The 25,145-nt window shown below is 57.9% G+C and overlaps 2 protein-coding genes across 2 annotated transcripts in view; both read left to right on the top strand.

Moving 5' to 3' along the window:
• LOC119108153 (tripartite motif-containing protein 2) overlaps window positions 1-3,774 on the top strand; it is a 23,554-nt gene extending 19,780 nt beyond the window's left edge. Inside the window, exon 5 of the mRNA XM_037231732.1 lies at window positions 3,673-3,774. Within this exon, the coding sequence (XP_037087627.1) occupies window positions 3,673-3,774 (102 nt within the window). The remainder of the gene's footprint in view (window positions 1-3,672) is intronic.
• Window positions 3,775-8,770: 4,996 nt separating this feature from the next.
• Window positions 8,771-24,915, top strand: LOC119107172 (tripartite motif-containing protein 3). Its single transcript, XM_037230555.1, has 4 exons — window positions 8,771-8,913; window positions 21,951-22,162; window positions 22,833-22,973; window positions 24,647-24,915. The coding sequence occupies exons 1-4, from the start codon at window positions 8,781-8,783 to the stop codon at window positions 24,806-24,808; spliced, it is 648 nt and encodes a 215-aa protein (XP_037086450.1). The 5' UTR covers window positions 8,771-8,780; the 3' UTR covers window positions 24,809-24,915.
• Window positions 24,916-25,145: the final 230 nt, after the last annotated feature.

The following is a 25,145-nucleotide window of genomic DNA, read 5'->3' as shown; positions in this document are numbered from 1 at the left end:
CTGACCGACATAAGGGCTCATCAATGTTTCAGGGAACCCGACCAGCGTAAATCCTGCTTCCTGCTTGGGAAGGGAGAACCCAGGGCTCAGACTCACACAGAGCCGACTGCTAGCTGTTGGTGGCTTCTGGCCAAAAAGGCCCGCTTTTTCCCAGGGGGTTCCCAGTCGGTGGAAGAGGCCCTTTGACTGCCATTTGAGGGCCCAGCCCTACGGACTGGGTCTTTTATGTGAATCACAGTTAGTGCTTCGGGCCCCTGATCGTCAGCCACGATAGGCCCTTCAGGCCCCTCTTCAGGCCCCCTCGAGCACTGCCCCTGGCCGACTCGGAAACCTCTTGCCCATGCAAAACCCTTGCTAGGCACTGTGAATTCGAGTTCGATGCAGCGGTTTCTCATTGACACAGGGATCCGATCAACGTAATTTGGGGGCCAGGCCTTGCCCCTGCTTGGGAAACGGGCCTTCAGGCCAAGACCGAAATGAAGCCGACTGTTCGGCGCTTGTGGAGCCTGGCCGATTTAGAGCCCCTCATCGACTCAGGAGTCCCCCGATCGGTGCAAAGCGCCCCCGGACTAGCATTTGAGAGCCCGTCCCGGCGCGCCGGGTCCCCTTAACACGACATTTGAGAGCCCGTCCCGGCGCGCCGGGTCCCCTTAACACGACATTTGAGAGCCCGTCCCGGCGCGCCGGTCCCCTTAACACGACATTTGAGAGCCCGTCCCGGCGCGCCGGGTCCCCTTAACACGACATTTGAGAGCCCGTCCCGGCGCGCCGGGTCCCCTTAACACGACATTTGAGAGCCCGTCCCGGCGCGCCGGGTCCCCTTAACACGACATTTGAGAGCCCGTCCCGGCGCGCCGGGTCCCCTTAACACGACATTTGAGAGCCCGTCCCGGCGCCGGGTCCCCTTAACACGACATTTGAGAGCCCGTCCCGGCGCGCCGGGTCCCCTTAACACGACATTTGAGAGCCCGTCCCGGCGCGCCGGTCCCCTTAACACGACATTTGAGAGCCCGTCCCGGCGCGCCGGGTCCCCTTAACACGACATTTGAGAGCCCGTCCCGGCGCGCCGGGTCCCTTAACACGACATTTGAGAGCCCGTCCCGGCGCGCCGGGTCCCCTTAACACGACATTCGGCCAGCCCTTCGGGCATTCAAATCGGGCCCTTCATCGTCAGTCACGAGTCGGTCCCGGAGGGCTCTTCGGGTCCTTCTGGACACAAGCAGGGGGGGGGGGGGGGGGGGGGGGGGAGGGCGAGCCCTCCGTGCCGCCCTGCCTACGCCCCTGTGTGTGACCACTCCCCGCCGCCGAGGTGTTTATAGTAGCTGTGTAGGCTTTGCACGTTACATAACATGTGAATATACCGGCTTAAGTACACTTGTGTTTAAGGTGAAGGTAGCATATCCGTGGTAAGAAAAAATGCATTTCCTAGACGGCGAAGGCGTTGGGCTTCAATTGTGGAATGGGTGTAGCGGAGTAAGACATTTGCACTGATGTGTTCACTTCTGAACAAATTCACATTCTCCACCAACACTTAACCAGCGATGACAACATACATCGGCGTATTTGGAGCTTTGTATCTCTTCAAAGAGATCTAGCTCCTTGCATGCTCGTTTCGGCCAGCTTCATATTGACCAAAATCATCCCAAACTTCCGAAGCATCCACAAAAACGGCAACAACCTCCATGTGTTGACTGAAATTTTGTCCATGCATCCTCTCTCGAACATTTGTGTGCGGCTCCGTTTACGCATTCTGGTTACTGCTAATGGTCGCCGCCAACTTTTTGATCTCATCTTATGCGCTGTGAAGTGGCATGGGATCAAGAGTTCCAGCTGAAAGCGGACGACTTAAGTGATCCCGTGGTATTCGCAGTTTGCCGCGAGTGCCCCGGCCGGGGCCACCTTCAGTCAAACAAGCCCAGCTATCATTTACTGCTACGCAGGTTGTTCAGAAGTCTTACACTGACTGTGGTCTCGATCGCCACCGGCACCGAGCATCGAACCGGGCGGCCGGGCGGCGGCACGAGGCGCGCAGCTTGCGGCCGGTCGCGGCAGACGCCGCGCTCGCCCGGGGCGGCCGAGCGGCGGCACGAGGGCGCGCCACTTGCTTGCCGGTCAGCGGCAGACGCCGCGATCGGCCCGTGGCTGCCGACACCGGCAAGGGGCCGGACCCGGCGTAAAACGCGCAGACGGGCCCGTCGCAGGCACCACGCGTCCAGGCTATTCCGAACTATTGCTCGCCCTGGAAGAGTGGGCGGCGGTCTTGCGCCGGCCGCTCGGGAGGCGGCCCGCGGACCGCGGCGGGGCGGGGCGGGGTCGACCACCGACGCCGGTGTGGTGCCGCGGCTTGGCTCGCTGCGACCCGGGACGACAGAGCAGCAGCGCGCGGCGTCTGGCTACCGGTCGCTCGGGGTGGGGCAAACCCACGCGTAGGCTGCCGGAGCGTCGTGCCGCAGTGAACTCCGGTTGCCGGCAGAGCCGGGGTGACCGTCCCCCGGGGTCGGACCGGGGCGACAGTCGCACCGGCGACACCGTCCCCACCGGCGCCGCTGGGCCAGGCCGCGCGGGACCCGTCTGCCACCGCTGACCGAGACGGCGCCCCGACCTGGGCATGTCGCGCCTCGGAAGCATCAGCGGCTGATGAAACCATTCTCGCGGGGCGGTGCCAGCCGCGAACAAAACCCGACCGGACGTCATCCATCCGCTGCTTTGTAGTGCTGCTTCGTGGGTGCGAATGCGCCCTGTGTTTCAAAAGAAAGCACATGCCTTTGTTGCGCACATTGTATAGCGCTACAAAAACAATGCCCTGATATCATGTGGACACTGTGTGGCTGTATTACAGCAAACCCTGCACTGTATGCTGTACTGAAAAAACTTTGATAAATAGTTATCTTATAAGACCAGTGATTATTCACCCTAAAATAGTGAGCTATATGGGTTGAACCACTTCCCGTGTATTTGCCAAAGATCGCATGCTACTTATGTTTGATTATCGAATTATATTTTATTTATCAACCACAAATATTTAATTACAAAACAAATACACCATTCAATTCATGCCACAGAAATTTCAAAAATTGCAAGCGTCGATTTTCTTAGATGCTTTTTTATAACTCAAGGCGTACGGGTTTAAATGGACAGCATTAGAAGAAATCGAGTCGCTTCACAGACCGGTAAACAGAACTTTGGTTCAAAGCTTGGCGTCTAAGAAACATTGATGAGCTTGCGTCCAATGCATTCGATCGGTTACCAATAGAAGTCCCTGGAGCCGGAGTTGCATTCAATGTGTTCGTCGCACATATCACGACGCTCTTTGTCTCATCGGTTTTCCTCGCGAAGGCTGCAGCGGCAGCGGCGATATGCGTAGCCGTATCAATCAAGGTGCTATTACTAACCGAATTTTGTGAGCTACGTCTCAGTTCTAGGCGGCCAAGCCGCCGTTGCCACGACGACCCTTTGTAGGATATGCCTTGTGCTGCCTTCTCTCCTGTCCCTCACACGTAACGATAGTCCCACATTATATAGAATATGACCTATATTGCGCTCCTGAACACATCTCCCGACGCCCTTTGCTAAGTACGTTGTGCAAGGCACGAAAGGGCCTTAGATGTAATGGCCGGCTGGGACTGGGCCGAGACCCTGCTGTGACTGACGTGTCTGTGTCTGTGACGCCAGGGCGTGTGGTTCGCGACCGCAACAAACCGCCTGATGGTGGCCGACTCCAACAACCAGTGCGTCCAGCTCTTCTCACTGGAGGGGGAGTGTAAGCTGAGGTAAGCGTCTGACGACCAGCAGGTCCAGCCCTTCTTACCAAAGGGCGAGTGTGAACTGAGGTGAGCATCCGGCGGCCGGTGGGGCCAGCCGTCCGGGTCTTCTCACCGGAGTGCGAGTGTAAGCTGAAGTGAGCATCCGACGGCAGCGGAGTCAGGCGCACTCACCGCGATATGGTCCGTCGAAACGGCGGCGAGAGTGCAGCGCAGCCGGCGCGTCGGGCTGTAACAGCGGGACGGGTATCCGTTTGTACGGAGGCGGGGATGCAACGAAACCAGCGCGTCCAGCTGCAGTGACGGCGCGACCAGCATGTGTTCGCATCCTGCCTGTACGCCCGCCTATCCCCAGCCGCATCCCGGGGCCACAGGCGTTGTTGCGATTGAAACGAAAAGGGGCGGAATCGGGTGAAGGGGGCCCTTCCAGCAATGGCCGTCTTCTGATCGTCGCTTGGGGCGCTGGTTTCGGATTCTGTGGATATTTTGGGCTCGAGATCCTCTTTTGATGCCTGGGGCCTGTTTTGTGATGTGTTAGGCTCTCTATGGAAGGCAGCGAGCGGTCAAAAAGCACAGGGACCATGGACCTCCAGAGCCCCCACCACCTCCAGGGAAGGGGGGGGGGGGGGCATGGACCCAAAATCCCGGTCTAGGCCGCGCCACTGCCCGTTACCTCATCGTTTGCCCCACCTCTGGCGGCTGTTTGTCAGCGAATGGGCGCGGGGGTCATGCCTTACCCGTCATCAGGTGCCAGCGCCCAGCCCCCACCGAGATACGTTGGTAACACATCCGCTCCACGACGCGCTTTTCTTATTAGCCCACAGCGTCCATGTGTTGAATTTCTGCTTTTTGTAGAGCCATGACTACACATCACGCAAATATCGATGAACCCGGCAACAAAAAATGTGGTTCATGATCTTGCGCCATTTCATTGACTTTTGTCTAGAGGAGCCAAACTCTCACAGCGAACCGGGTCCAAATTCACATGCACAGCACGCCGTAAATATTTCGACTTTCAGAGGATACACCGCGGTCTCACTGGCTCAACCGGTGACGTGTCCAATTCATAATTGAAAGATGGTGCTTTCGAACCCGGGCTCTGCAAAACTTCTCTACTAGTTGCTACGGTATCTGCTGAATTGTTTACAACAGTCAATACATGCTATCAATATTGTGCGGTGTACAATTCCTTGAGACCTTTTGGAAAATACTTTAGACATAGCATTTATTTAGACGTAAAGGCATTCACTGTTGGGGCATCTGCGCGATGCTACCTTCAATTGCAGGCTACCAAGTCTCAAGTTTAAAATACACTTCCAGTCTGCATGGCTCATCTTGTCTGGTTTTGGTATAGCATTGCAATATGTATGCTGAGCTTCGTGCTATCCGCCATTATTAATAGCCCTGGCAAACACCCGCTAGCGCTGAGGTACGCGCGCCAGCCTACGCACTGTGTGCAGGAGAGAGCCACCTATCAGCTCTCTCTGTGGATGACGCCGCACGGCTGGCGTTCGGGCCCGGCTGATGGCGGCGTCTCTGCCGTTAGAGCCGGCATTACCTCTGTTGATGGCGGCCTGTACCGCCAGCGTCACGTTCGCTCGCCACCGGCTCGTCACGCGCATTAGAGCGGCCCGCCCACTCTGTCGCCCCAGCCAGGTCACGTGGGCGCCAGACGTTTTTGTCTGCGTACGTATTCGTCACCGTCGGTAAGGCACGCCTTCGGGGACCAAGTGTGGAAGCTTTTAAGTAAGGCCTTTGAGTGACGGTGTGTGGTGTAATCAGCGGGGAATTTTGTCGGTGGGATTTCAAACTCGGCTGGCAGATCAATGCCCCCCGGAGCTGGGCGAAAATGCGCTGATAGCAAATCATTGTTTTATTACGTTCGTAGTGGCCATTATGCACAGGATATCATACGGAACCGTTACTCATAACTGTTATTCATTATGACGCTCTGACTTCTTATGCTGAACTATCCGACCCACAATACACCAAGGGATATGCTGGTTTAAACATGTCAAGCAATCCTTGAAATATATCGAGCCAATTTTCTACGTTTCCGACAGTGCTTTGGTCACTGATGACTGTCAGCACTGCTGAAAACACCAAGCATTCCCGTAAAATCCGAGCAGTTTCAGAACTTACAAAGTTCGTATAACAACACTGCTGGAAAACAGCACCACCAGGCCCTGGATACACACGATGGGAAGTACTACATGAAAATATATTAGCAATCATTTAATTATTTTATAACATTTCTTATCTTTATGGCACTGTTCAAGATCACCATCATCATCCGTCCTCATCTGTCTCCAGGATAGATCATTATCTAGTGCCAGCTCACAGGCAGGCCCAGACCTGCGTGAGTCAGTTCTTCTACGACGATGTGATCTCTGATCAGTCACCCAGAGCAGACTTCAGTCTGGTGTCAGCCCCCGGACAGGCTGTAATTGATGCCAGTTCCCAGGGCAGACCGTGACCTGGTAAGATCATGTCCTGGGAAGATCATGGCCCGGTGTCACGGTGCTGGTTAAGGTATGACCCGGGGTCAGTCTCCGAGGCGGGGCCTGACCACGTATTCGTCCCCAGACTTTGAACTAACGTCAGCCCGAGGAGTCCGTGACTTGGTGCCACAACTGCAGGCGAGGCGAACCGTGCTACCAAGCCGCGAGGGGGGGGGGCCTCGTGTCGTCTTCCGAGCTGTTGGTGATATGGTATCATTCTCCCCGTGCAGCCTGCGGGCGCGTTGGCGGCGCCAGACGGTCGCGGGGGCGGCGGCGGCGGCCTGGCGCCGGTCTCACTCGTGCAGCCGGCATCTGGACCGCTCCCGCCCAGCCTGCCGCCCACAGCTGGCTGCGAAGGCCGGCCGGGCGGCGAGGCAGCTCCCAATTACCGGCGATCCGGCGGCGATCGGCCGGCCGGCGCGTGACCTGGCCGCCGCAGCGAGGCCGTGACCGCGCCGCCGCAGCCGGACCGTCCCCGACGACCCTGGCACCGGTCACGTCCTGGCTATCCCTGACCCCGCCGGCTCTGGTCACCCCGGGCCGGGCACGATCCTGATCAACCCCGCCGGCTCTGGTCACCCCGGGCCGGGGACGACCCTGATCGACCCAGCCGAGCTCTGGTCACACCGAGCCGGGGACGACCCTGATCAACCCAGCCGAGCTCTGGTCACCCCGGGCCGGGGACGATCCTGATCGACCCAGCCGAGCTCTGGTCACACCGAGCCGGGGACGACCCTGATCAACCCAGCCGAGCTCTGGTCACCCCGGGCCGGGGACGATCCTGATCAACCCAGCCGAGCTCTGCTCACCCGGGCCGGGGACGATCCTGATCAACCCAGCCGAGCTCTGGTCACCCCGGGCCGGGGACGACCCTGATCAACCCAGCCGAGCTCTGGTCACACCGAGCCGGGAACGACCCTGATCAACCCAGCCGAGCTCTGGTCACACCGGGCCGGGGACGACCCTGATCAACCCAGCCGAGCTCTGGTCACCCCGGGCCGGGGACGATCCTGATCAACCCAGCCGAGCTCTGGTCACACCGAGCCGGGGACGACCCCGATCAACCCAGCCGAGCTCTGGTCGCCCCGCGCCGGGGACGACCCTGATCAACCCAGCCGAGGTCCGGTCACACCGAGCCGGGGACGATCCTGATGAACCCCGCCGGCTCTGGTCACCCCGGGCCGGGGACGACCCTGATCAACCCAGCCGAGCTCTGGTCACACCGAGCCGGGGACGATCCTGATCAACCCCGCCGGCTCTGGTCACCCCAGGGCCGGGGACGACCCTGATCAACCCAGCCGAGCTCTGGTCACACCGAGCCGGGGAAGATCCTGATCAACCCAGCCGAGCTCTGGTCACCCCGAGCCGGGGACGACCCTGATCAACCCAGCCGAGCTCTGGTCACCCCGAGCCGGGGACGATCCTGATCAACCCAGCCGGCTCTGGTCACACCGAGTCGGGGACGACCCTGATCAACCCAGCCGAGCTCTGGTCACCTCGGGCCGGGGACGACCCTGATCAACCCAGCCGAGCTCTGGTCTCACCGAGCCGGGGACGACCCTGATGAACCCCGCCGGCTCTGGTCACCTCGGGCCGGGGACGATCCTGATCAACCCAGCCGAGCTCTGGTCACACCGAGCCGGGGACGACCCTGATGAACCCCGCCGGTTCTGGTCACCCCGGACCGGGGACGATCCTGATCCCAGCCGAGCTCGCCCCGGCCGTGTCTGTTTGTTTGTTTGGACGCTAGACCCCTCGGGACCGGGACAGTGTGTGCTGCTGGGGCTGCGTCGTTAGGTGGAAGCGAGTCACTCGCCGTTTTTGTTTTCATTACGGCGCCAGCTCACCCGATTTCTTTGTATCTAGATTGTCTCTGGAACTGTCATGTCGACAATACGAGCCAAACGCTCATGCTCCGGCGGTACTGTCATGTCGACAATACGGACCAAACGCTCATGCTCCGGCGGTACTGTCATGTCGACAATACGAACCAAACGTTCATGCTCCGGCGGTACTGTCATGTCGACAGTACAAACTGAACGCTCATGCTCCGGCGGTACTGTCATGTGGACAGTACGAACCGAACGCTCATGCTCCGGCGGATGTCGACATTACGTACCAAACGCTCATGCTCCGGCGGTACCGTCATGTCGACAGTACGAACCAAACGCTCATGCTCCTGAGGTACTGTCATGTCGACAGTACGAATCAAACGCTCATGCTTCGGCGGTACTGTCATGTCGACAGTACGAACCAAACGCTCATGCTCCGGCGGTAACGAGGTCCAAGGCTCTGAAAGCACCGTCGCTGCGTGCCCCGACCGTAGAAGCACGCATAGCGCGGTTTTCCGGACCTCAGATCGGGAGCCCACAGACGCGCGCCACACGTCATGCTTGGCCCCTCCGCTCCGCCGGCTGCGTCGGACCCGTGTGCCGCCATGCGGCCCCGGTGGGCGGCAGGTGACCGCCCTCGGGCCACATCGACAGGTTCGGTGTGCGCGGGCCGCGGTCCGGGTCAGATGCAGCGGCCCTGCGGCGTCACAGCCACGCCAGACGGCAACTACGTGGTCTCCGACTTCGAGAACCGCTGCCTGTCCGTGTTCGACCCGCTCGGAAAACTGGTGCGCCGCATCGGACACGGCAAGCTGCAAGGTCAGTTCGTCTCCTGTTCGGCCCTGGGGTGCCGTGTGATCGACTCGCCCCGTGACGTTCGCTGTTAGTTACGTCCAAAACGGCGAGCTTATTTTGTAGAGCAGTGCATGGCTAGGTTTCCGAATAAGCAGTGTCGAAGAGGCAAACTGGATTCGACGGCGCTGCACCGCTGGTCAGCTTGATGGATCGGTCAATGTTTGGGCCATGTTACGGCGCTCGTAATCGTTACCCCCGTGAGGTTCGCAATCCCTTACGCTCACGTTGAGGAAGGACACCGAAGTCCGCCTGGCAGAGGGTCTCGAACCAACATCCGCACGGTGTGCGCCAACACCAGCGTCGAGCTCTGTCGTCCGGCCTCCGCGGGCCCAGCAGATCTGAGCTGAAAGGCAGCACACCTGTGCTCCTGCGCCAGTGTATACTTTTGTGCTGGACCGAGGTCGGTCGGGCTGTCCTTCCCGCCAGCTCTTTGTCGTTTACCGCTCGTGCTGTCCTCCCCGACAGTTCTCTGGCGCTGACCACCCGTGCCGTTCCTCCCGGCAGCTCTCTGTCGTTTACCGCTCGTGCTGTCCTTATCACCAGTTATCTGGCGCCGACCATACGTGCCGTCCTTCCCGCTAGCTCTCTGGCGCTGTCCGCTCGTGCTGTCCTTCCCGCCACCCTCTGGCGCTAACCGCTTGCGTAACCCCCGCACGAGTTCTCTGACGCTGGCCGCCCGCGCGTACCCTGCACGAGTTCTCTGGCGCTGACCGCCCGCGCGTTTTTTCCGCTACACTGATGTTCTGCTGTTTAAGTCAGTGATCACTGAAAAATGGTGCGCTTAAATGCTTCGATCTGTTGATGGATATTCTGTTTCAACCAACCCTGCAGCGAATCCAACAGGGAAAATAGCAAATCGGTGCATGCTTGGCAGGTACTCTGGACCCGAAGTCGCCCACGCAAACCATTCGGAATACATTTATATAACAAAAAATATCAGCGACCTTTGTCAAGAGCCTAACAATATGGTGGCTGAGTGAAAAGCTATGCGTCATTCGTGTCTGAAATCCATACCCTCCCTACACACCTATTTCTGGATAAGCGTGGACCGAGAACGGCTGATCGCCTCTGCAGTAGAAAAAGAACCGTAGTGTGCACGGTTTGGAGCGTTCCATGGAAAGCATTCGGCACCAAGGCTTACCGCACGATTATTACAGAGACCTATTGGCGGCGAAAGCCCAGTCGGAGTCAAAGACCTGACCACATCCTTCTTGAAGATTTGATAAACTAAGACTGCTCCCGTTGTCACTTCGGAACACGCACCTGACATGGGAGAATCCAAATGCCGCTCCGGTGGGCAGAGGGCCGGTATTGCTCCAAATGCCGCTCCGGCGGGCAGAGGACTGGTGTTGCTTCACCGGCCATCGGTCCATAAATTCGTTCTGGCACGGGCAGTGAGTCAAGTTCTGGAGCTTCGGAGTGGTCGAACGGTCATTGACCGGCGTTGATACAATCTCCCGTCTCACATATTTGACACTTCTCGTTATTCATCCCTGACACATTTAATCCAGGATCTATCCGCAGACCCTGACTCACTTCAGCCACTTTTATTTACAGCCAGCATCCTGGACAACACAACTCACGGCCGCATGTTATCGTCCCTGCCGCAGGTTTGCGGCCGCTCTGACCCGCACACGTGACCTCGGCCAGGTCACGTGGTCAGTGGCCCGGAGGCGTGAGCACAGCCGGTCGCGCCGGTTAAACGCTGACCAGGCCAGTTGAATTTCGGCCGGGAACCCATTACCAATAGCCTACTACATATATGGTGCTAGCTGCCACAGTTGTAACTGTGGCATGAATGTGATGAGCGCGGAAATAGAGTATACGATGTAGTAAGTGAAGCCGAACTGCTTTCGCGTCAACCATCAAATGCACTTAAGGTGTAGGGCTAGCAGCGATGTTTTGCCTTCGAACTCGTATGACCAGTGGGTGACGTAAAGATGTCATATGAGGATATTTGACAAAAGCGGACAGATGTCGCATCATCGAAGATCGGTTGCGGAAGCGATATCTTGGCTCCCTCTACCGGTACGGGACCCCGACACCCAGAATGTGGTCGTTGAATAGCCGGTTTCGCTAGTGCATAGACACCGTGATCTGGGGGTTACGCTAGTGCGCGGACACCGTGATCTGGGGGTTACGCTAGTGCGCGGACACCGTGATCTGGGGGTTACGCTAGTGCGGACACGTGATCTGGGGGTTACGCTAGTGCATACGTGTCTGGGGGTTACGCTAGTGCACGGACACCGTGATCTGGGGGCTACGCTAGTGCACGGATACCGTGATCTGGGGGTTACGCTAGTGCACGGATACCGTGATCTGGAGGTTACGCTAGTGCACGGATACCGTGACCTGGAGGTTACGCTAGTGCATGGACACCGTGATCTGTGGGTTATGCCAGCGCACGGACACTGTGATCTGGGGGTTACGCTAGTGCACGGACGCCGTGATCTGGGTGTTACCCTAGTGCACGGACACTGTGGTCTGTGGGTTACGTTAGTGCATGGACACTGTGGGCCGGGGGTTAAGCTAGTACATGGACACCGCGAACACGGGGTTGCGTTAGTACACGGGCATTGCAAGCCGGCACTAGAGCTCAACAAAATCAGAGCCTGTCATCTCCAAACCCATCCAGATGTAACCTATTTCCTGTCTCTCGTCTGCTGACACTCGGAGGAGGCGGTGCCGTCGACGGAGGGGTGGAAGCGGTTTAAGCAGGTCACCTTGCCCATGGTAACATCAGCATCCATTCGCGCCCTTCAAATGGTGGTTGCGGCGGTCACAGTGGTCACGGCGGCGATCACATCCCTGCCATGCCACTGGTAACCGTGCCATGCCATGCCGTGCCACCCGGCCAGGAGAGGCGGAGAGGCATGGCGGTCGTGCAGACACCAGCGGCAGCCAAACACAGAACGAAATCGCTCCACGGTCGGCTCGCCACGCCGCCGACGGGTGCTTTGCCCTGGACGCCGGCGGGTGCGCAGCGCCCCGTACCATGTACCCCGTCTGCGAGGCCGCCTGCTGAGCCCGTCTTTTACCCTGGACGCCGGCGAGTGCGCAGCGCCCCGTACCATGTACCCCGTCTGCGAGGCCGCCTGCTGAGCCCGTCTTTTACCCTGGACGCCGGCGGGTGCGGAGCGCCCCGTACCATGTACCCCGTCTGCAAGGCCGCCTGCTGAGCCCGTCTTTTACTCTGGGCGCCGGCGGGTGCGCAGCACCCCGTACCATGTACCCCGTCTGCGAGGCCGCCTGCCGAGCCCGTCTGTCTGTGCGAAGTGGCAGCGTTGTCAAGGTGTCCCCGACGCCCGCTTCCGGCTGACGTGTCTCCCGCCGCAGCCGACCACTCCAAATAAACCGTGTCGACGTCGGTGCTGCGCTCGACGCGGCCGTACTGAGAGTTGTGAGCGCAGTGCCATGTGTTATCGCGGCTGCGTCCCGCCGCCGCGGCCGCTGCACCACGAGTTCACCTTCGGGTGTAGCTGTCTGCGACGGCATGCCACAGGCCGTCGTTACGACGACGCCGTCAGGTCCCCTTCATGACACAGTGCCCGAGGCCAGGCGCACGACCGCTCGCGCCCTCGCTGACTGGCCCGCTCTGGACCCTGTCACCGGCCCAGCTCGTCACTTGGGCCGCCTGGCTCTGCGGTCGGGCGTGGTGCGCGTGGTGTGTCGTGGGGCGCCGTTTTAGCTGTTTACGCCGCGCCGCGCCGCCCGGTCGCCGCTCCGTTCCTTGGTAACATACACAAGACACAGATCGCGGTGGCAACAGGCGGCCACGACGCGCGTCGCGCGGCGCGGAAAAACCAGCAATGCTCGCTCTTCGTACGGCCGGCCGGCGCCGATGCCCGGCCCGTCCGAGCCCAGACTCAGACTCGACGCGAGTCCAGACTCGAGACAATTAACGGTGTGCGGCGGGACGCGACGACGCCCCACCGGCATCGCCTCCTCTCGCACAGCCCGGAATAGCCGGCAGCGTGTCGTGGTGACGTCACAGGTGCGGACCGCCCGTCCGGAAAGGTCAGCTGGCTGTTGCAGGCGGCGCGCCCGGCGTCCGCTGGGCCTGCCATCACGCTGCCGCCGTCTAGACGCTGTAAAACGGGACATGTGGGCCGGGGCGGTTCACGGCCGCGCGGCGACCGTCTGCTTTCAAATCGCTCGGTGCCGGTTGCTTGGGAGTGTAGCGACGAGCGAGGTTGCGTTCGGAATTTCATTGGTCAGACGCGCGCTGCCGTGATTACGTTTTAGAATGGTTGCACGTGCGCACTTTGTGTGTATACGGATGTTGCTTCGCGCACGGGCAGGGATAGGACAATTAGCCGGAAATTTGCGTGCAGTTGAGGCATGCCACAATTGAACTGCCTGGTTCCAATTATTCTAAGAAGTTTGTTTCGCTGCGTCTGCTTTACGATTCCCCCTTAAAATCTTCTTCAGCTGGTGGGCTCCAGCCTCCCTTAGCAGAGACGAAAGTGGGTCAAATTCAAGGTAAAAACTTTTTGGTGCAGTTTGGTGAGAGCTCCAGCCATCTTTTCCCGGTCAGCCCCGCCCCCACCCAACGCATCTCCACCCCGGAGACAGCGAAACTCCACCCCGGAGACAGCGTCTGGGGAAGTTTTTTTCTGAACTGTCTTCCCCTGGCTCAAGGTTTTGAATCTCTACCGCTCGTGGAAGCAGCATGTTCGCCGGCTGTCTTGGGCGGACTGACTAAGGCGTCCGCGCCCGCCCCCCCCCCCCCACACACACACTGCTGGCACCTGTGGGACCCCGGCCCACCCGCCCCAGACACCCGTGGACCCCCCCCCCCCCCCCGACGCCGTAAACGTCCGTGGTAGTAACACCGCGGAGCTGGAAAGCAGGCTGGATGACTGCGCCGCATTCCACGCCGCAGTGCCTCCATCACTTCCACCGATGCCGTGCCCCCGGCACACTGCGGCGCCACCAACAAATCGCAAAACAGTTCCAAGAAGCCCGACCGTGACCTCGCGTCACAGATTCTACGTCACCAGTGGTGCCGGTCGAAAACAACAGGACGTCGCCAGCGGGCGCCAGTGTGGCATAAACGACGGCGCTGGTGGCCTTGCGCTGCAGGCTGCTGGTGGCGCCGACCTCTCCTCCCGTCCGACAAATGGTCCGTGGCTGGCGCCGCCCAGAAGTGCTGCGCCGCCCGGCGTCCTTCCGCTGTGATTTCTCCGTCAGCCGCGTCCAGGTCAGAGTGTGGTGCTCTGTTCGGCGCCCATTCTGACAGATGAAGCGAGCTCACGACACATCCATCAGACATGACACGCCCCGGCGTGTACGACACGCCTGTCAGACACAACACGCCCCGGCGTGCACGAAACGCCTGTCAGACACGACACGCCCCGGCGTGTACGACACGCCTGTCAGACGTGACACGCCCCGGCGTGTACGACACGCCCCGGAGTGTACGACACGCTTGTCAGACGTGACACGCCCCGGCGTGTACGACACGCCTGTCAGACATGACACGCCCCGGCGTGTACGACACACCTGTCATACATGGCATGCCCCGGCGTGTACGACACGCCTGTCAGACGTGACACGCCCCGGCGTGTACGACACGCCTGTCAGACATGACATGTCCCGGCGTGTACGACACGCCTGTCAGACATGACACGCCCCGGCGTGTACGACACGCCTGTCAGACATGACATGTCCCGGCGTGTACGACACACCTGTCAGACATGACATGCATGACATGACATGACATGACATGCGTGTGCCTTCTTCCTGCGCGGCGCCAGGTGCCAGGTGTGATGGCTTCCGGCTGTTTGTCTACCCACCCGCACCTCCTCTGTCACCTCCTCTGCCATCTCCTCTGTCATCCACAGCAGGCGTGCGCGCGATCTCGCCGCACACCTCCACCGTCGCCCTCGATGGCACCCCTCCCCCTCCTCGCCCACATGCCGCCCTGCAGCCGCGGTGATGTGGATTCGAAGCACGGCCGGATTCAGGCGGCGGTGGCTGACGCGGTGTCGGCCGCGAGCATGACAGCCACAGCTCCAGCTGCTCCCACCTGAGGACACTTTCAACGTCGCGTAACGTTTGGCCCGATGGCCCGATCGGCCGGTGACGTCACCAAACCGTACTGGCCAGCAGCTGAGGGCTCCCGGGGGCGAACGCCTTGGTTCTCTGTGTTTACCAGCGCCGGCTCCGTGTTTACCTCACGCTTGTCGCAGAGTAACACGCGAGTGGCCGGGTCCGTGCGCTTACATGCAGCCGTGTTGTCCAACGGCGGTCTTCGACCTGTGGACAGCGAGCGCTGGTTTAGGGCTCGGTGACAGATGTAGGATTATGGCGCTAGTAGGTAAATGATGCAGCTCGGTGACTGTAACGTCTTAAGGAAGCAATACGACGTAACGTGAGTTATCGTAACAGAATATGCTGAATGAGCCGTTGAGTGCCCCATGAAAGCGTGATAAACAAAGAATGTTTGAAGTGTGGTGCTACTCAAGGCCACCCCAGCTTCACCAGACATGATAGCTCCCGGTCTATCTTCACGGTATTTTATGTAAATTGAAAGGTACGTGCTACAGTGACCAAACACACCCAGCCGCCATTTCGTTTATAATGAGCTACACCCGTGAAACATAAGCGCCAGCATCATTTACCACGACATAAATCCAACAACATCCGGTTCTAAAGCCTTCAGGTCGACAGGTGACCACAGAAGTCAGGACACCGAAGAAGACGGACAAAGCTTATGGACATCTAAATCCGTACCATTTTCGCGTTGACGTCCATCAAACAATCTATCGGACCGTGACGCTGGGAAAAAGAGCACAATTTTTGTTTCAATGCAAAAATCCTGTTACACATGTTTTGATTACTCCGGCAACTATTGCATTATTTACCATGTGCAACGCAGCGCTGCCACCCGCCTCTTGCCGGCAGCGCAACCAGCAGATGCCGCTGGTTTATCTCTATATTGCTGGTTCAGCCGGCCCTCGTGGTGGAAAAGACAAGGGGCATAGAAATCAACAGAAACGATTTTTGGGCGTGGGGGCGCACAGATAAATTCGCAGTCGGGGAGACGTAGGGACAAAGCTCACTGAATGTCTCGGTAACGGCAATACTGAATGTGTAAAATGTTTTGCATAACGCAAAAAACTAGCGCGTGTTCTAGATTTCTCCAGGTCTTGTTGTCCACCCCGAATTTTTAATTGTCAACATGCGTTCACGCACATGCAAGTTTTAATACCTGTCATAGACTTGAAGGGGTGTGGAGACACGTGCACCAGGGGACCGCTATATGGGTACGCACTTTCCTGGATGAGACGAAACTTTGACCCAGCTGGCCACCAACTCCCAGTGCTACTGGTAGGGTAGTTGCCAGCTGTCGGCACTGATGTCGCCGTAAGCCTTAGGCACAGCAAGTTCATTCTGGTGCGCCCGAACTATGTTGTTTACCCACTCAATTTTGCGCGTGATGACATACAAAGCTTGGACGCTGTCGACTGATGTGATAAAAGTCCATCCACTACCGACTTGGTGTAACAAGAGCTGGGACGCTGCCGACTGCTGTGACAAGAGTTAGTTCGCTGCCGATTAATGTAACAAGAGCTGGGACGCTGCCGACTGCTGTGACAAGAGTTCGTTCGCTGCCGATTGATGTAACAAGAGCTGGGACGCTGCCGACTGATGCGACAAGAGTTCGTTTGCTGCTGAGTGGTGTAACAAGAGCTGGGACGCTGTCGACTGGTGTGACAAGAGTTCGTTCGCTGCCGATTGGTGTAACAAGAGCTGGGGCGCTGCCGACTGATGTGACAAGAGTTCGTTCGCTGCCGAGTGGTGTAACAAGAGCTGGGACTCTGCCGACTCCTATGACAAGAGTTCGTTCGCTGCCGAGTGATGTAACAATAGCTGGGATGCTGCCAACTGATGTGGCAACAGTTCGTTCGCTGCCGAGCGGTGTAACAAGAGCTGGGACGCTGCCAACTGATGTGACAAAAGTCCGTTCGCTGCCGAGTGGTGTAACAAGAGCTGGGACGCTGCCGACTGATGTGGCAAGAGTTCGTTCTGCTGATTGCTGGGCACGGAGCTGGAATAGCTGCTACCCTCTGCAGGTAGGTGGAGCAGAGTTGTAGCAGCTGGAGCCTGTTGAGACCAATGCTGGAGCAGCTAGAGCCTACAGGGACTGGGCTGGAGCAGCTGGAACATAAAGGGACTGGAGCTGGTGAAGCTACCGCCCTCTGGAGCGGGAGCGCGGCTGGGACTGAGACTGGGGCTGGAACGGAACTGGAGCAGCTGTCACCCGCGACGACCAGAGCTGGGGCAGCTGCCGGCGGCGGGGTCCGGAGCTGCGGCCGCCCGCTGGAGCGGCAGCGGAGGCGGAGCGGGCGGCGGCGTCCATCTCGCCGGCCGGGCGGTGACGGCAGCCGCGTGTGAACCGGGCGGCGTGGCGGTCACACGTCACGGCAGCCGTCACGGCACGACGACCGGTCGGTGACGGGCGCCTGAAGAACGACGCCGGCGGCGGGTGGCCACACCCAGGCCGCCGGACAGACGAGGCTCGCCTCACGTCAAGGCCAGCGTATTTCTGGCGCGGGGCTGTGACCGGGATAGAAAGGGGACTGCCAGGGCCGGCGCCGGTGGGAAGGTACTCTTTCTGCAACCGCACGAAGTGATGGGGTTTGTTTTGGTGAAGGGCAGCTGATGATTTTTGTCACTTCAACTCGTCCGTAAAATGACTTACCTGGGGAGTAGGACGACAATGCGCTCGAGACTCACAGGATAAAAATGTCTACATCTGCAATACATATTATGCAAAGCTTACTTAGATAAGTTAATGTTTCTAAATGACGGTAGATTAAAAGGAAGCAGATGCAAAATCTGGCAATAAAAATAACCCAAATGATGCACTGATTTTATCTGCCCTTAACGTTAAAGAGGCAAGTCACACGACAGATGCAGTCATCCAAAATATTCACCGAACCATAGAGATTGGTGTCATTTAACGTTTATACCTTGTTGTCACACAGGAACCCCTTTCTGGCGCTCTTTTTTTGGTAGGATGCATATATTACCCGCATGGCCGCTTTACTGACAACCCTTACGCATGCGTCGTGTATTATTTCACGCACCACTTGGCCGAAGGCACTCTTTGGGTCATCGAGGCTCTGTGGACTCTTCCTGCAGACTATCCCTGCCTGTAAACTTTTCCTGTAGGCTCGAGATTTAAGGAACTCCGTTTTATCAAAATTAAGGGCAATTAGATCCAGAAAATGAGCCGGTTACGTGCTATCCGTCTTTCGTCTGATAATGTACGTTGCGAGGTGGTCCTCCAAGCCAGGCAGGGCAACCTTGACGCGTGGGGAGTCGACCGTCATGCCGGAGCCAGATATTCTTCCCTTCGCCATCAGGATTTCGTTCCAGCTGCCCCGAGAAGTTCCACAGCATGCCGACGTGCGCTAGCTGTTGGAGCAGGCCGTTTGCGCTGTTTGCGTGCTAGCCTTTATTCTAGCAAAGGCGTTATGGGACTGAGCGAGATCTGTGTGAAGTTTCCTAACAGGACCATATTTGAAAATCACCAACTCAAGTGGCATCAGCCACGTCTATGACAGTGTTCCGGAGGCGGGACTGCTATTGAAATGTGCAGTAGCGCTAGCATAAGAGCTGGTGGGCAAACGTCGGAAATATGGAGCGTGACGCCATCGCGGCAACAAACGTCGCTGGTAGGCACGGAAATATGGAGCGTCACGCCATCGCGGCAACAAACGACGCTGGTAGGCACGGAAATATGGAGCGTCACGCCATCGCGGCAACAAACGTCGCTGGTAAGCACGGAAATATGGAGCGTCACGCCATCGCGGCAACAAACGTCGCTGGTAGGCAAATGTCGTAAATATGGAGCGTCACGCCATCGCGGCAACAAACGTCGCTGGTAGGCACGGAAATATGGAGCGTCACGCCATCGCGGCAACAAGCGTCGCCGGTAGGCAAACGTCAGAAACATGGAGCGTCACACCATCGCGGCAACAAGCGTCGCTGGTAGGCAAACGTCGGAAATATGGAAAGTCACGCTGTCGCGGCAACAAGCGTCGCTGGTAGGCAAACGTCAGAAACATGGAGCGTCACGCCATCGCGGCGTCGCTGGTCTTCGTCGATGCCTCATCGTATTTCAGTTCATCTTCGGCAACAAACCGTACCGTAATCGCAAGAACCAGCGCACACTCGTGCAACGCGACGGTTTCGTTTACCCTCCGGAGTCGCTACAAATATCTTGTAATATGTCTTGTAAGTTGCTCAGATATCTTGTAAGTCGCTCACTCAAATATCTGGTATGTCGCTCACTCAAATATCTTGGACTGGCTTACTTGCTCATCTCAGCATTACAGCTCTGACGGGCAAAAGTTCTTTGCCACCGAGGATGCTACGGATGAGGCGGAGCTCGCTAGATTTTAAAGTTTGGATAAGGAAAGCTTGAGGAATTTTGAGCGAAACATGATGCGTTTTTGACGTCTTTTCAAAAGAGCAGTTTCCGGATTTATTGACTGAAAACAGACATTTTCAGATCAGTAACTACAGTTTGCATTTCTAATTTCCTCCATTTGACATCTTGTTTGTGTGCGATGTGCAGTGCGACAACTCACTTTAATTTCAGTCCGTCTCCAATATGGTCGAAATGCATCGGAATTGCAGTGACATCACGTGGTCGCTGTAGGTTATCGATCTCTGCACAGCGAATTGGATCCATCCTCCTCTTAGCGCGGACGCTGTAAACGGTGGAGCTGTGCCGTGGGCGCCAAGCTAGCGCGATGATGACCCCATCGCTTGTCACGATCATTCAGCATCCACCCACCACATTTACTCGCTCTCTCTCTCTCTCTCTCTCTCTCTCTCTCTCTCTCTCTCTCTCTCTCTCTCTCTCTCTCTCTCTCTCTCTCTCTCTCTCTCTCTCTCTCTCTCTCTCTCTCTCTCTCTCTCTCTCTCTCTCTCTCTCTCTCTCTCTCTCTCTCTCTCTCTCTCTCTCTCTCTCTCTCTCCTCTCTCTCTCGGCGGAATATGTTGTCGTCGGCATTATCATCATTTTCGAACCGTCTATGATTGAAGCCAAGTTCGGTAATCGAAGTAGATTTAATGTTACGTGGCTTCAAATGCTAGACGTGTACCAGTTTGGTAATACAGTGGGCTAGTTGATGTGCGCGACTGCTATAGGCTGCCGAGGAAGCCCCCGGCCAACAGCCACAAGGCGGGTTGCAGGCTGCAACGCAATACTTACTTCAGGCATGTTAAACACGATTAGCTTGCTTTAATGGTGGTCATACGCATACTCCCCGCTTTCTCCCTACAACTCGCGCTTTCTCCTGGTCTGCCGTGAGCCACATTCCGAGATTCGCTACCACGGCTGCTCAGCTCGCGGCAGACTCCCCCGACCCGGCTGCAGACGCCCGCGCGTGGCTATCCTGCTGCCGTTCCCGTTGCCCTCCCCAGCTGCCCGTGCCCCCGGGTCAGCGGTCCGGCCCCGGGGACCGACCAGCCGTGCCTGGTGACCGAAGCCCCAGAGACGATAAGGCGGCGCTCGGCGCCAGCCTCACGGTCGCCGGCTATTTCCGGCGACATTGCCGGCGCGCGGGCGACAGAGGCGGCGCGCCGTCCGCATACGCCCTGGTCCTGGTCAGCCATCAGCTATTCATGGGGCGGGTGCACAGGTGGCGCGGCCGCTGCCGTGATCCCCTCCGGCTCCGCCGGCTCTGGGCCGCCGCGGCAGGCCAGGGCGGGGAGGGGGCGTCACGGGCGCGGCGGAGGGCGCCAAGTAAAGGGCGATCCTGGTGGGAACTCCCCGGCCGGCCTCGACGACGCCCTGGACCGCACCAGCCGAGCTGCCGGGGCGGGTAGATGGCTGGGGAGCTGGTTCGCCACTGTGTCTTGCGGTTAACGATAGATGGCATACGATTAATCAGAAAACAGCGCGGTTGAATCATTCGGCACGGCTGCCGTCTCGTCTGCTTTAAAGGGGCAGGACCCATCAACTTTTTGTGTGAAACACGCACAAGTGGCAGTATGACCTTATTAAATGTCTTCTTACAACGTGTTGATTTCTTACCCTACAGGATTTCTGCAACGTAGCTTATTCTATGAATATACATCATAGATTATCAGTTGGAAGGGATTTTGAAGCACGACGGAAGTGTTTCAAACGCACGCATGAACGTTGCACAAGATTGTCCGGGCATATGCGCAAGGACTGACGGCAGGATGAAGTACTGTGACATTAGCGTCTCTACCTGTAGCGTAAACTTAGCGGCGTCCAAATATTGCACGACAACGAGGATCATGGAACATCAAACAATGGCGGGTGCCAAAGTTGCTCTGGTTACCGTCCTCGTCTGGTGTGTTAGTACGTATACGGCGTTTCGGTCAGATCATTGCCCGGCCGTTGTCCACATGTGGCGGAGTTCTGAGGAGGACGGGATCTGTTCGGCCATGTGCGCGTCACATCACACATGGTATTTGAACCGGTGTCCTGATTATAATTACAGCGCTATAGTAACTGAGCTAACTAGGAAATACTAGGAACTAGGGATGAACAGACATCCTATCACTTTGGCCGCATACGGCCCTAGGCTTTGAACGCTACTTCAGTGGGTCTCCAGCAAATTACGATTGGCCCTAACACGCGCCAAAATCGGGGATGCTATGGAGCACACAGCTGTGTCCGTCGACTTTTGTAAGCTATGCTCTACCAAAAGCCCACATGAAATCTCAGAACCTGAAGCCACCTTGGTTCCTGGTTCTAGCGCCCCTGACACGCCCTGATCCCTGATCCCGTCTTTCCCTCAAGCGCCTTTTCCTGCCTCCTCTGCAACGGCACCCTGACTTCAGAGCCACCGATCCTGAAGCCCCTTACACCGCCGACCTGACGCTTCTGAACCTAACGTCCGAACCATGAACCGCCCGTCCGCCTCTGACCCTGACATCGCTGACGTCCCTGATGCTGACACCCTGACCCCGACCCTAATGACATATTGTCGTTCCGCCGCACAGGGCCCAAGGGTGTGACGACCGACCGTAACGGCAACCTGCTGGTGGTGGACAACCGGGGCTCGGCTGTAGTGACGTTCTCGCCGGGCGGCCGGCTGCTGGCGCGGTTCGGCAGCCGCGGCACCGGCCAGCATCAGTTCGCCGGACCTCACTACGTCGCGGTCGACAGCCAGCAGCGGGCCGTCGTCACCGACTTCCACAACCACTCGGTCAAGGTAGGGCGGCGGCGGCGGTGGTGGTAGTAGCGGTGGCGGTAGTAGCGGTGGCGGCGGTGGCGACAGAGCCGGGCTCGTCATCGACTTCCACAACCACTCGGTCAAGGTAGGGCGGCGGCGGCGGTGGTGGTAGTAGCGGTGGCGGCGGTGGTGATGGCGGCGGTGGCGACAGAGCCTTGATGGCGGCGGTGGTGATGGCGGCGGTGGCGACAGAGCCGGGCTCGTCACCAACTTTCACAGCCGCTCGGTCGAGATGCGGTGGCGGCAGCAGCGACTGCGGAGCTGTGCCAGCGAACTCGTCGGCGTGTGGCCTGCCCGGGCCCTGGCGCGCTGCTCGTCGCGCGTGCTGTATGTGGGCGAGGAGGCCACAGGCATGGCCCACGTGGCGGCAGCTGACTGTTGATAGGGCTGAGGACACATCACATTGGCCCACAAATATATATATATATATATATATATATATATATATATATATATATATATATATATATATATATATGACCGATACCTTGCAATACATTTAACCATCATGAGTCCGAGCATCCAGCTAGGTTTCCGCAGGTGTGCCAGACGAAAACTGGTACGTTCCGTGTAATATGTGTCCGCGCGCTGTGCGTAACGCGGGCCTGTCCCCACTGTAGCCAGGTTCTGACTCCCCGCGCTCTTACAGGTGTTCAGTGCGGACGGTAAGCACCTGTTCAGTTTTGGAGGGAACGGTGAGGCGGCCGGGCAGTTTAACGCGCCCACCGGCGTCACGACAGACCGGTACGACAACATCCTAGTGGCCGACTGGGGCAACAGCCGGGTCCAGGTGAGGTAGCCCGCCCTCCGCTGGGCGTCGCGGGAGGGACTGGGGCAGCAGTCGGGTCCAGGGGAAGCAGCCTGCCGCCCAGCTCTCCGACCCGCTCCGCCGCTGAGGATCACGGGAGGGACCGGGGCAGCAGTTGAGTCCAGGGGAAGCAGCCTGCCGCCCAGCTCTCCGACCCGCTCCGCCGCTGAGGATCACGGGAGGGACTGGGGCAGCAGTCGGGTCGAGGGGAAGCAGCCTGCCGCCCAGCTCTCCGACCCGCTCCGCCGCTGAGGATCACGGGAGGGACTGGGGCAGCAGTTGAGTCCAGGGGAAGCAGCCTGCCGCCCAGCTCTTCCGACCCGCTCCGCCGCTGGGGATCATGGGAGTGGCCACGGTACCTCGGGGACCTTTTGTCTGAGGTCTTTGGAGATCGGACCTAAACCGGCGTGGCACAGGTGATGGCGTGGGGTGGGCTTCAAGAGTTCGTTCTACGTTTGTGGAAGAGTATCTCTCACGAACTCGCGGCCGGGGGCAGGGAAGGAAAACTCTCCGGCAGGCTAGTTGACAGTTTACTTAGCTGTCGGACCCATATACAGATCGTCCTACCTAGCGTTTGCAGGTTCACACACTGCAAGCATGGACAGTTAAGCGATGACAACACAGGTTCGTGTCATGCTTCACTGTTTTAGCTAATCGTGACAAATGACAGGCTCGCCAGAGTGAGGGTTCAAAATTGAACGCGACGCCCACCATAGCTGAATGGCTGTTCAATCGGTCGGATGCGATAAGCAAACAAATAATTTTACGATGCGTTAAGTAATGACTTCCGGAGCTCCGACACCGGAGCTCACTAGCTCTCTCAGTGTGGCGACAAGTCGTGATTTTGGTCGGCTGCCTTGGACGTGGGGGAGAGGCGAGGGGGGCTGAAGATTCTCGGGAAAACTGACCCGGATCGGGCCTGACTACAATTGGGGTGCCGATGACCTAGGCGCATAAGAAGACTGGGGCAGTGATAGCTTACCTGGCTCACTTTCACAGCCACCTGTTTTCAAAAGTATTCTTTGTTTGGTGGATGTTTGTTCCTAAACCCTGTAGACTGAATTCACAAGCATCCACGAACATACGGACATTATGAGGGTGTTTGCTTTTAGAAATTACACTTACTTGATATCAGCAAAGAAGGCCCTGAACTCCTGCTTTTCGGCACTATGAGTTAGAAGTTTTCAAGCGTGCAATAACTGACCTTCACTATGCCTGGATTTACTTACTGAACAACTTTATCGGGGAAGTATTGATTAACTTGATAATTTTATTCAGCGTTGTGTTGAGTTTGTTCAGCATTACCGATGCGTTCTTTAACCAGTTCGGCTTGTTCTGCTACAACGACAAATGAAGGTCGCTAACCTATGGCATTAAGAACCCCCCAACTCTTTATATTACACATTTGCGGAGATATTTACAGCACATTTTCAGAAAACAAGCTTTCTATTCTTGCGGCAGATGAAAATACATATTATGTGTTTCGAGACGGGTTAAAAATGGACAAACCATCTCCTATATAAGTTTTGCTGCTGTCTGGCTGTGAGTGTATATATGTGAGTATATAATGTGACCCATGTCCCATCTACGGTGTCCCAATGACCACCCTGTGACTGGTCCGACATGTGACCCATCAACACGGCCGCCAACCGCAGGTGTTCGACAACACGGGTCGCTACCTCTCGACAGTGGACTCGAGCGCCACGCCACTCTACGGGCCGCAGGGGCTGGCCATGTCCCCGGAAGGACACGTCATCGTCGCTGACACCGGCAACCACGCCATCAAGATGTACGCCTACCACCCGCTGGGCGGGTAGCGCCGCTGCCGGCTGCCTGCGTCGAGGCGCTGCGGGGAAGAGCGTCGGCCCGCTCAGACCGGCTCTAAACCGGCTGGTGAGGGCCGCCGTCCCGAGGAAGCCCGACGGAGGGGAGAGTGGGGGGGAGGGGAGATGGGAGGAGGGGAGGGGAGAGCGGGCGGCGCTGATCACCGTGTTCTGTCGTAATGCCTGGTTACTGCTGCACTCGGTCTGTCGTAATGGTTGCGTACTGCTGTGCTCAGCCTGTGGTGCGGAGGCTGGGCTCGCCGACGCTGTGCTCCACACTGTGGCGTGCCGTTGTGCGGCACTCGGTTCGTGACAGGAATCATGCTGTTCA

Source organism: Pollicipes pollicipes, unplaced genomic scaffold, assembly GCF_011947565.3.
Source record: "Pollicipes pollicipes isolate AB1234 unplaced genomic scaffold, Ppol_2.1 Scaffold_6686;HRSCAF=7923_pilon_pilon_pilon, whole genome shotgun sequence".
NCBI lineage: Eukaryota > Metazoa > Arthropoda > Thecostraca > Pollicipedomorpha > Pollicipedidae > Pollicipes > Pollicipes pollicipes.
The sequence above is the reverse complement of the archived record's forward strand: the minus strand, read 5'-3'. Positions and strand labels throughout refer to the sequence as shown.